The sequence below is a fragment of the Lonchura striata genome, chromosome 2 (genome assembly GCF_046129695.1).
Source record: "Lonchura striata isolate bLonStr1 chromosome 2, bLonStr1.mat, whole genome shotgun sequence".
NCBI lineage: Eukaryota > Metazoa > Chordata > Aves > Passeriformes > Estrildidae > Lonchura > Lonchura striata.
Window position 1 is genome coordinate 3,109,360 of NC_134604.1, and position 11,872 is coordinate 3,121,231.

Consider the following 11,872-nt stretch of genomic DNA (forward strand, 5'->3'; position numbering starts at 1 on the left):
AGGACAAATCTGAACTAAGCACTGTACCCTGCCCTCTGCCTGAACCAACCCCTTACACGTATCTGGTAAATGATTTATAAACCTAAAGATAGCAAAGTATAAAACTCTATCACTCTCTTCACTTTACAAAGGAAACCCTTTCTGAATAATTTGCCATGTCTCTGAAAATGTTTCAAATTTTGGTGTCTGCTCTGCTGTTTACAGGTAAGTGCTTAGCATCCTATTTCATGGCATTCCCTTCATGCTTATTAAATAGTCAGCTGGCAAAAACCCCTGTGTTAGCACCAGAACAGCACCAATTCACTGGAAATCACTGCAGCAGGGACTACAGGAGAGTGGGTGAGCACAAGATTGCATGGCAGATTCTGTGAAATATGGTTTGATTCTGCCCCTTGTGACTACTTCTGAGCCTTTTACTGCTCATGTATAAGGAGGAAGGATGTATTTCTGACTGAAAGGCATTATTACAGGATGTTAAAATGAACTGTTAAAATTGTAAAAAGAATTAAAAATCCTTAACTGTTAAAATTGTAAAAAGAGCTTGATACTGTTTCTACAAAATCATTAAATATTATTCTTATCTCAGCATTTATTGTTTGTAGGAAACAATTTTGCATGCATTTATAAGGACCCAAAATAATCTATTTCACAAGTGATTTCTGGAACATGAATTTCTTAACATTTCTGACATGAATTTCTTAAGGAGACTGTTTTAAAGCACTCAGGCTGTCTGGATGCTGAATCTTCACAGCACTTTGTAACCAGGGCATCTACAACCAAGACTCAACCTGTAAAACTTGGACCAGAGGGAAAATGGATGGGGCAGGGCTGCCACATGCTCTTCACATGCTGGTACAGTCAATGATCAGTGATGCACGTGCTGCAGGATTAATTTGTTTCTCACAAAATTAGAATAAACCAGGCAGGCAGTAAGTGACAGCTGACTTCCCAAGTGATTGACTGCCTGCATCTTGACAAGATTCTCTATCCACATGCATGCATGAAAAGCATTTCTTAGATTTGAATGCTCCAATACACATGCAGTGTATTTACATGCATGTAATAACATGATGTGAGGAGCTAAGGCAGAATGAGGGAGACAATGATTAATTGTGGATTATTGAAAAACGTTTTGTAAATTGGGATCTCAGTCGGGTATAATCTCTCTCTTGGGTTGAATTTGCTTCCATGCCATATGAACCTGAGTTTTGGCTGCAGGGAGGCTCTGTAGGGAAATAAGGAGATGGAAAGGGACTTTGTCTCTTCTGCAAGTTTGAGCTCACCTATAAACCTTTTCCCCTTATTTGCCCTTTCTGATCTGCAGTTGAACTGGTACAATTCCTGGGTACTTGCCTATCTTCTTGAACTTCACCTCCTTTCCACTGAAGGCCATTTATAGTGCAAACAGGGTCACCTGAGGCCAAGCTGGAAGCACAGCTTTCTTTTGGAAGACTTTAATCTTCTTTATGTCTCTTCTCTTGTTTTCAAAACTCTTTTCAAGTTTCTAATCTTCAAAATACGTGAAGAACTACTTATTACTACTTTTTAATGAGCTGTTAAAAATTTCATTGATCACAATCTTTTCAGTTTTTCATTAATTGTAAATCCTTTCAGCAACAGTGAAGGTGGTGGTAAAATAAAATAGAGACTATAACACTCTCATTAGATACTTATTTTTCTTCATGCCCTCAATTCAGCTGCTATAAATCACTCCTCATAGTAAACCAAGGAATAGGCTCTCTGGACCTTTTGCTTGAGCCTCTGGAGAGTGCAGCAGCAAGAGATGTGGTAGGAGTGTCATGTATTGGCACTGAGATAATTGCTGAAGTCTCTCAGGTGTCTGATGGGGGTGTTTTGCCACATTTGGATGTAGAAAGGAAATCTCAACAGGACCCACTGAGTGGACCAATTGATTGGTGATTTTTCTAATAATTTTCTGCAGTGGGAGTATCTCCTTCCCTAGGATTATCTAGGATTTTTGCTAAATTGCCTTGCTATTTACCCATGCCTGAAAACTGGCCTGACCCCTGGCATCGTTGCACATATTGAATATGTTCAATAGCTAATTCTGCATTAAGTGTCTGTAACTTCTCTGCCTTTGCTGATGAGGGAATGAGGCTGATGCTGTAGCTCTAAGGATTGTTAATGACTTCTCTTGAACCAGAGAGCTCTTTGTGTCCTGTGATATAAAATTAAGAATTGTCAAATAATAAAATCTATTTTTCTTCAAGCTTGAGAAAGAAACAGATAAAGCCAAAATTTCAAAGACTGGGTGATATGGAAAGAGCTGAAGCACTTAATCAGTGACTTTAAATCTTGCTGTCAACAGGTATTAGCAAATATGACTGATTTAATTCTATTCTAAGGCTTCTTACCATCCAAACACTCCAGGATACAAAGCCTATGTACATATAAACATTTTAAAAAATAATTTGAAAAAAGCAATGTGCAGGTGTTAGACATTGATATAATTACACTTTTCATCTGAAAAAAGGTGCTATCTGGGCCAGAGGTGGCCTGCAGAATTCACAAGTCTGTCTTTGCTGCAATCCAGCCCCTTTATGCAGTGTTCTGACAGAAAACCACATCTGGGTTTCCATGGAATGCCACATAATCTAGAGAAATACTTGAGTGAGGAGAGAAGCAGCCACTGCCACATTCTTTTCAGCATTTGCACTGTGGTATTCTGAGTCCTCAGACTGAATCCTGTGGTGGTTTGACTTTGTGAACTTAGGTTTAGAAAGTCAGGTAGCTGAAACGTGGTGAGGAGCTGGTCCATTCTGCTCATTTCTAGTCTTAGGAAACACACCCGAGCTGCAGACTCGATTTACTTTTTCAAAGTTCCTAACACGTCAGCACCTGCCACCTCAGCAAGGTTGAAGTTTAGCTGTGTCCAAGTTTAGCCTCTGTCCAAGCTGTGTCCTGAAGAGCTGATAAGACTGGCAGCTTTACCTCCACCAGCTGAGATTTTGACCAGAGAGTCAATATAGTGAATAATAAGAAGAGTTATTAGACCTAAAGTTTCTAATAATAGACCTAAAGGAAAGGAGCCAGAGCAATTGCCAACTTTTGACATTTAAATTACATGGATATTAACTTCAGCAATATGTTTTCAAGTTGTCAGAAACTTGCAAGTCTTCAGAAACTCGGGAGAAACAGTAGTGTGCACAGAGAGTGTTTGAAGTGCTACTAAATAATTTACAGTTTTTTTTATAAATATCACAAGAAATCAGAGATAAAACACTTTTCCCTGTGGTAGATGCACACCATGGATAAATTTTGGTCCTAAGCCTAGAGATTGCTCCTTACCACTTATACAATAGTGCTGGTCTAGAGAAAAACAGGCTTTGGGGTAGAGAGTGCAAGAAGAAGCATATCCTATACTAAGGCAAGTTTGAAGTTTTGTCTTTTTATCATTAAACTCTGACATTTGGTGTGCAAATTGTGGCCTACCTGCTCTCCCCAGACTACTAAGCATACAATGGCTCTTGCTACTTAACTTTTACAAAAGAAAATGTATATCAATTAAATAGGTCCCTTAGCAGGCAAATGTGTCGAAATTTAATCCCATAATCAACTTTTTGATTGTGTGATGAAGGGGATCACTATTCAGCTGATAGAAAAAGATGTCTTCCTGGGAAGATTTTGTGGCTGCACCCAGCTGAGTATGTTGCTTTCTAGAAATCTATCCTTGTAAAGAGAAATATGCTTCCATTCAAGTCTAGGATGAAGAGATTTTAAAGCACAGTAATTTAAGATGCATCCAGGTTGATTTTCTATTTTGAGTGCAGTTTGCTTGATATACTGTGATATTTTTATTTTCACTTTGACATTGCATGGTATTTTATATGCCTTTTCATAATCAGACTTTTGTCATTGGTTGGTTTTTTTTTTCTTTTTTAAATATATTCAATGCTAGATTAAGTGCACATTTGATTTTTTGACAAAGATGGCAAGCCTGCATCACCAGCCCTCCTCAAGTTTAGTTTTAGATCACAGTAATCCAAAATTAGATGCTCAGAAGGCATGGTAGCAATAATAACTACTAGCAGTTTTCCCTCTGGACAATGTCTTGAGGTGCACAGGATAGACAAAACTATCTGCTCAAGGCAATAATTACATGAGCTAAGCATCTGCTTGCTAAAACCAGCCAATTTTTTTCTATAATTTGCTTCTCATGTGAGAACACTGAGTGAATCTTCAGGAGATGATGAAAGGAAACATTCTAACTGGTAACAGCTGACACAACCTTGGCAATAGTTCACCCTCCACATGCATTCCTTCTATTTTCCCACTGGGACATTTATATCAAAAAGTGCTTTTCAAATCACATATTTATCTAAGAGAGGAAAACAGTATTGAATAAAAAAACCAAACAACCAAAACCTTAAAAAACCTACAACATGTCTGGTTGCCCTTAATGGTGAGTTAACTGTTTCAGTACAACTTGAAATTCTTAATATATTTGCAGCTCAGCTTTATACACTATAAGCCATTTTATTAACATCATCCACCTGCTCCTAACTCCCTCTAGTCTCACATCAGATGCTCTGAAATTCCACTCTCCTGCTTTGTATGCTAATCTTCTACAAGATGCACTCCTTCAGGAATACTCTGTGTTTACAAAGCAAACGTTTCCACAATATTTTGCTAAGCTGTTCAGAAGGAGGGGGAAAATTACACCCAGACCAAGAAACTTAAATTGAGGCAAGACATGGTTCATTTGATGGAAATTCTACACTGCTTTCAGAGGGGCTGCTCAGATGGAGACACCTGGTCTGATGACTCCAGGTCTACATTAGAGCTGAGAGAAGACTTTACTTTCTCTGAGCTCTGCCAGAGCACAAACAAATGTGCAGCCCCAGTGAAAGACCAACAGGGCTAATTCTGTTTATGCTAGAAATTATCTCGCTGGAGTTATTCCAGAGGTGAATGAAATTTGCCATGTTCAGAGATGTCTCATGATCTTTACAGCAAGACAAAGAGAGAATGAGATAAACCTGAAGGGTTAGGTGGTATATAGAGGCACTTACCTGATTTTCTCTTGGTAATTCTGCTTGTATGGAGTGCTCCAGCAGCTGGGGAGAAGCTCTGCAGAGACAGCTCCCAGGGAATGAAACAGCAGCTAGAAAAGAATAAGATCTAGGTGTCAGCATTGACAAGAAAAGCCAAGAGCAGAGCTGGCATACCTGCCTCTCCTCAGAGCATCAAAGTGAATACTTAGCATAGTTAGAGGGGCAGCCAGAGAAGGCTGTACATTAAAAATTGACATGTAATACCCTGAAGATGCAGCTTTCTTCACCACAGTAGCCAAGATAACACCTCACTGTCCCACCAGTGGAATGACAAGCTCATTGTTAAAGATGCTGGCAGCAAGAGAAAAACCCACAAGAAGCAGAGCTGCTTAATGATCTTCCTTTTTTTTTTTTTTTTTTTTTGCAGCTTATTTAAAATTTGGAGGGCCAGAGCACATATTGGTGATAAAATATAATGTTTAATGGCCCTTACTAACTATATGTACATTTAAAGAAAATGAAAGCCTTTTTAATGAGTCAATTTCTGATCCCAGTTCAGTTATTTCAGTCCAGAAATGTAATCATGAGCTTACAAAATAGTTAATAAAAAAAAAAATCTCAAAATTCACTAAAGAGAAATTAACAGCTCGTAGATTTTTCTATTGGAAAATAGTAAATTGGCAGAGAAATGTTGAAATTTGGCACAAGTTTAGTTTTCTCTTGTGCAGCTCTAGAATACAAGTATAGCAGCTTAATAGACATATGTATGAAATATATTTTCTTCTTTCCCAGCCTTCCACCAAATATCTGAATTTACTTTTTTTCATGGAGTTGGTAATATTTTTGAAGATGGTATTCCCTGAAAACTCCCCACCCTAAAACTTCTACCTCCAGTTTATGATTATAGTAACATGGAATATGAAGAACTGGAGTAGCAAGGAACTACTGGGACTGTTGTTGCTTGCTAAGTAGCTTTTTTAAAGTACTATTTGATGTCTATATTAAAACCAAAGATTACAACCACCCTCACTTTTTTTTTTGTTCATTACTGTATAACCAAACTTTTTCTCATCTTCTTTTTAAGCATTTTTTGCATTGAAAAGAAACAAAGTGAAAGGGAGCAGCAAACACTCTTGTTCACATACCTTCTACCTATATGAGTTCAGCAAATATTTTCTTCTATTTAAAAAATTAAAAAGCAACAATATTGTGGATGATCAGGAAGTATTTGATGATCACAAAATATTTTACAATCAGGAATATGATCAGCAATAATTACAAGTGAATTACAGCTTGATTCAGCAGAACATTGCATATAGAATCAAATATTTGATACACCCAGTTAAATTTTTCCCCTAGAAATTCAGGAATTGGGGCACTGGGGAGCTGTGAGTGAGGTGATAGGTTGTCCTGCTGAGCTCCTACTCCAAGGCTTATTAGAAAAGGGTTCAGGTTCTTGGCCCATCTATTCCAAGTGTGTTCAGGTCACCCTCAGGTGTCCATTTAAACCCACTTGACTAGATTGGAGCACAGCTGCTTACAGACACAGCTGTTTACTGGCCTCAGCTTGGCTGATGGATCTGAGCTCTGTCTTAATCAGTGGTTCATTAAAAATTGTGTGATTTGGACTGACATGCTATTTTGGACTCTTTTAACCCCAAATTGATTTATGTATCAAAATTAATTTATGTCTCAAATACTCAAGACTAAAAAGAAATTTTTTTTTTCTGTACCAGAGCCTTTCATATGAAGCTTGTGACCTCAGCAGCTATCTGAAGCAAAGCAATAACAAGATTAGAAGTGCAATATCATCTATTCAGAAAACAATTTCCAAGCATTCAATTTCTATGTTGATACTAATGAGAGTAAATATCACATATAAACCAGGAAGTTTGGAAACCATAGATAAATTCACAGGTAGGGTTTGTGTTATTTTAAATAACTTTAGGCTCTCAGCACACCTGAGATTAGTGCAATTACAGTCTAAGAGGATAAATTAGTGCCTTAATTAGGTTGTAACTTTATTTACTTCAGATTCAACAGCAAAATAATGATTTAGAGCATTTGTTTTATTAACTTCAGGTCTAAAAAGAAAGTTTCTTTTTACTTTCTAAGTAAAATCTAAGGTAGATTTTTTCCTAAGTAAAATCTAAGGTAGGACCACCTTTGATTTTTATTAAATAAACTACAGATTCAACACCATGGTCCATGGATATCAGCGTATTATTGAAGTGCACATTCTAACATATTATTCTGATATTACAAATATTCATCAGCTTCTGTGTCGAGCGTCCTTGGAGCACCCTTTCTGACAGAAGAACCAGCGAATCAATTCATGCGGCTCAAGCGACACATTCCATGTTCTCCCAGCTACTGGGACTCCAGCAGCAGCCAGAAGACATGGGCACACACCCTGGCTGAACAGGTATCTTCTCCCTTCCTCCTGCAGCACCTACTGAGAAAAAGAAAGCATGGGTCTGGAATTAATGTGTAACACAAATCCTTTGGGTCAAGAGAAGACATTTTTCTGATTTATCGACATGTGTCGGAACTCAAAATGTCCCTCAGACATTTTTGGATGTTCCAGGCCCAGGTCAGAAGCATTTGAGACCCTGGCAGGCAGCTGGAAACAGCTGTGATTTTGGGTTTGAGCCATGGAACGATTTACCAACCTTGCAGGAAGGACAAGAAGTCACAAATGCTTAGATATTAGAGTAGAAGCAGTCACAAAGTAGAGGGAAGAATTTTTGAGTGCTGTACAGGGGGGTTTTGGTTTTGTACATGGGAGTCAGAGGGTTTAAGATGGATTTGGGATTTGGGCCTGCCCTGTCCTCCCTCTTTGTTCTTCCTTACCTCCATGTTCTTGGTGATGTTGGCACTCACAGATTGGTTTAGAGTAGAAAGGCACCATTTAATATAGGTAATAGGCATTGGGGAAAAACTGTAAACATGGAACACGTAATGTACCATATAAAAGATAGAAAAGCACCACTTAATATAGGTAATAGGCATTGGGAAAAATTGTAAACATTTACCATGTAATGTACCATATAAAGGATAGAAAAGCACCATTTAATATAGGTAATAGGCATTGGTGAAAAACTGTTAAACATGTAACACGTAATGTACCATATAAAAGAGAGCAGCAGCCCTGGGTGGGAGAGAAGAAGCAGTCAGATTCAGAGAGGATGTCAGGGTGTGTGTGTGCCTCTGCCTGAGCTGTGAGCAAACCACAGCAGCCCCAGAAGAAAATCTTTTAGATAACTTGCAATAAATCACCATGAGACTGAACAACAAGAGACTGCTGAGCCTTTCTTTGGAAGCTCGGGTTGGAGGAGAGACTTTCCACCACACGGAGCCACCCCAGACCTAGAGGTGGTCTCTGGCAAGCATGGGCAAGGCTGCTCAGTAGTCACAGAGAGTGTTTATTTGGTATCAAAGCTCAGTATATTCCTTTATGTCTTGATCTACTTCAGATTAGTGAATCGTGGGCAGCTCTGAGGGAAACAGCACAATCCTACATGGACTTGGAGCCTTTTGCCTTCGATCCTCCGACAGCTGTGTTCGATGGGGTTTCCCAAGAGAACATTTCATAGACTCGCAGCCTGTGTGTACCTAAGTGAGTAAAACTGACCCTTACAAAACTGCTGACATTGGTTTAATAGTGTCGTAACCTGACGCAGTGAAAAACCCAATTGTATCTTGAAAAATTAAGGAAGAATTGTTTCTACTGCCCAAGCTTAATAGTTATTTAAATGTGGTCATTTTTTTTGTGGCGGTTTCTTTTTTAAGTATGTTTTGGAAAAACTCATTAAGAGCTTAAAGAATGCATATCCTTTTCAAAGTCCACAGAAGCTAAACTGCTTCCTATAGAGTTGATTTAAAAAGCAGACAGAAAGCAATTCCCGAGGAGAAAACTAAAAGATAAAAAACCCCATCTCTTGCAACAAAACTGTATTCAGTGTGGAATAAAACCTCAGCAGAACAAAACAGAGAATGAGACATAGCAGTTGGTAAAAGCAGTATTTATAGATTGGCACAGGGGTATGTGAAATGAAGTGTTGCTAACTGTCTCAGAGAAATTGTTAAGGATTGTGCTAAAATTGGACACATTTTTGGGACAATTTTTTTTCAGATTTAGGGAACAATTACTAAATGATTCAACTGGACAAGCACAATACACACATTATTCCCATGAAACACTTTTTCTGTGAAGATACTGCAGTCCTTAAAAATGGACAGGAGCGGGTAGAACTAAACTCTACAGTTTCCGTGCTTAAAATAGTTACTAAGACAGCAATCTGTCAGTCTGACTGAAACCACTAATTGGAAAATGGGTAAACTTCTCATGTACTTTGATTTGAATATGCTTTGAATTTTATTGACTTAAAAGTCCCTTTCTTTTTGAAAATGAGTTTTTCATTTTGAAATGCAGCCTTTGGAAAGATCTTTTATTTTTTATAAGATAGGAATTTGACTTGGTGACTCTTAGAGTGAGCTTTCCAGGACAGTTCCACCTGAAAAGTGACACTAGTTTCACTTACTCTGAGCAGAAGAAAAGTAGGAGAGAATAGCTAAAAGCTATAATTTACCTTCCCTCCTGCTGAGGCTTCAGCTGGTGCCCTTGGGCAGCTGGAAGGAAGCACGAGGTTATTAATTCACAATTTCTAGTACTGATATGGGCGGATAGCACCAGTCACTTCTGCCTTATGACAAGTTAACCTGAAATTTACACATTTACATTTTACCTAGTTTTCTGAAACAAACCCACTGTCTTTCCCATCAGAAAAATTCCTCACAGAGAAAAGCCCTTTGTCTAATTCCTGGTTGTGCATCCATGAGTCTAATGGCTGTGATTGCAGCAGCTGCCAGGCAGACTTCAGGATGAGCTATGCCTCCAGAAAGATAATCCTAATGATTGTCGTATGACAGGATTAAAGGCACTTACATAAACACTTTTGCAGGCACTCCCACTGAAATATGGTTATGATTTCAATGCAAGGCTAGTTAACTCACAGACTGAAATAAACTCCCAATGCTAATGTGACAGGAATTGACATCTAGAGTTTTTGAGAAGCCATTTAGTAGTAAAGAAGCATCAAGCTAGAAGTTACAAGGACCATTATGTAAAACCTTATTTTTCTTGATTAGAGACCATTCTGAAATTGAAAGCCTATACAACCTATGCAGGAATCTGGTTCAGGGCTGTACTTCCAGAATAAAACATTTGCAAAAGCTGGCAAATCTGAAGACTACAAATGTTGACAGGAGATTTAAATTAATTTTGTGATTTTTTTTTTTTCTAAAAGCAATTTATTCTATCTTTTTTTTAGCAACAACATCAGATCCTGCATGGAGCTACTGCAGCAGTCTGGGACTCACCTCCAACAACAAGCTATCAAATCCTACACATCTTGTATCTGGCCATGTTAAGATATGGCATATTATGTGTTTGCCATTATGTATTTGATAAGATGACTTTATCTCATCCCAGTTGGGTCTAAACCCAAAATTAACACACTAATTCTCTGCATAAATACTTCATATTTTATATTTGTAAGTAGAACTGAGATGTAGGTCATGGTAAATTGAATAAGAAGTTGAAGAAAACCAACCAAGAACTTTTAGCAGGTTGGGTTTAAAAATGCCTAGTGTTTTCAGGTAAAATATTCTTTTGACTAAACAATTGTTTGAAGACATAGATTCCTGCTTCTGGGACTGAAGACCACATTTGTATTTTCTCAGGATTTTCCTTAAACATGAAACATTTTTGAGAGGCAAATGAGAAATGAAAATCAGTCACTTTGGATGGGTGAGAGAAGTACAGCACATTTGCTTCTCTGTAGTTCAAGTGCATTTCCATTTTTTCAAGTACTAGTAGTAGGTGTTGCAGTACATCCATTCATGTCAGTGCTCCTCTTTCCTTATTTAATCTTCTGTACTTGGTCTTGAATGCCAAAACCGAGTGAACTCACAGCTACTATGTGAGTTGTTTTTTCTTACTTCACAGAAATAGGAAACGGTAGAAACATTCACAGCTCCTTTTCCATAAAGAAAACAGTGGTGACAAATGTACTTTATGTTCTTGAGCTTGTAGGTTTCCTGGTTGCTATTAAGTAATGTGCCTTATTTCAGAATGTCTTTGAAGAGAGGATGAGGCTTCCATGTTTCTTTTATATGTTATTAATGTAATGCTAACAATTAAAAGCTTTTTCAAACTTGGTCAAAATTTCTGCATGAATAAAGATGACCTGTTGATGAAAACAAAATATATGGTAACCTAATGGCAGGGTAGGTGAAGGAAGGAAATTTTTTATTGCTTTTTATCCCCAAAGAGCAGTTTCTGCATGTTGTGCTTTAAGAATTCTTTGTGAATATGGACTGTACACTAACTGGAACAAATTTGAAGATAATGTTGGTTCTTCTAGAAAGAAATCCACATTCTTGCTCTTTGGCAATCTCTACCGTGCTTCTAGGTATGAAACTATCCTCAGGCCATTATTAATTTCCCTGCATAGAACAATGGGCCTGAAATTGCCATTATTCATTAGCTGAAGATGAAAATTCATTAAACACTTGAAAGAGATAAATGAGGTGCAAGTTCACTATTTGCCATGTAGGATTTCACATCTTTAGTCACACTACTTAATTATGTACAGTTCATTCAAAGATAAGGGGTGACAAGTGATGTATAGGCTAAAGACCTCACTGGTTAAACACAGTCATGGCCTGTCCCTGCTGCCTGCCTTCTCTGCACTGGTCAGCCTTGGATAAGCTAGGGCTACAAACCCTAAAAATTCCAGCATTTCCAGTATTTTCCTCAGTAGCAGCACAGACATAGCAGAGTTACTGAAACT

At 38.0% G+C, this 11,872-nt stretch overlaps 1 protein-coding gene across 2 annotated transcripts; it reads left to right on the forward strand.

The window, feature by feature from the left end:
• The first annotated feature begins 84 nt into the window (after nucleotides 1–84).
• C2H3orf85 (chromosome 2 C3orf85 homolog) lies at nucleotides 85–11,244 on the forward strand. 2 transcript variants are annotated; one of them, XM_077790926.1, is made up of 4 exons: nucleotides 85–204; nucleotides 7,292–7,440; nucleotides 8,492–8,577; nucleotides 10,349–11,244. In XM_077790926.1, exons 1-4 carry the CDS (start codon nucleotides 156–158, stop codon nucleotides 10,446–10,448), a joined length of 384 nt encoding a protein of 127 aa, XP_077647052.1. In that variant the 5' UTR covers nucleotides 85–155; the 3' UTR covers nucleotides 10,449–11,244. The 2 variants fall into 2 exon arrangements, with proteins under 2 accessions (XP_077647052.1, XP_031361953.2); XM_031506093.2 differs by having other exon boundaries at nucleotides 8,492–8,634; nucleotides 10,349–10,410.
• The last annotated feature ends 628 nt before the right edge of the window (nucleotides 11,245–11,872 follow it).

Bases quoted from the DNA above. Each gene is read 5' to 3' on its own strand.
- C2H3orf85 (XM_077790926.1), top strand. From the start codon at position 156: ATGTCTCTGAAAATGTTTCAAATTTTGGTGTCTGCTCTGCTGTTTACA. The intron at 7,441-8,491 runs GTATCTTCTCCC...GATCTACTTCAG, and splicing joins CACACACCCTGGCTGAACAG to ATTAGTGAATCGTGGGCAGC. The intron at 8,578-10,348 runs GTTCGATGGGGT...TCTTTTTTTTAG, and splicing joins TTCGATCCTCCGACAGCTGT to CAACAACATCAGATCCTGCA.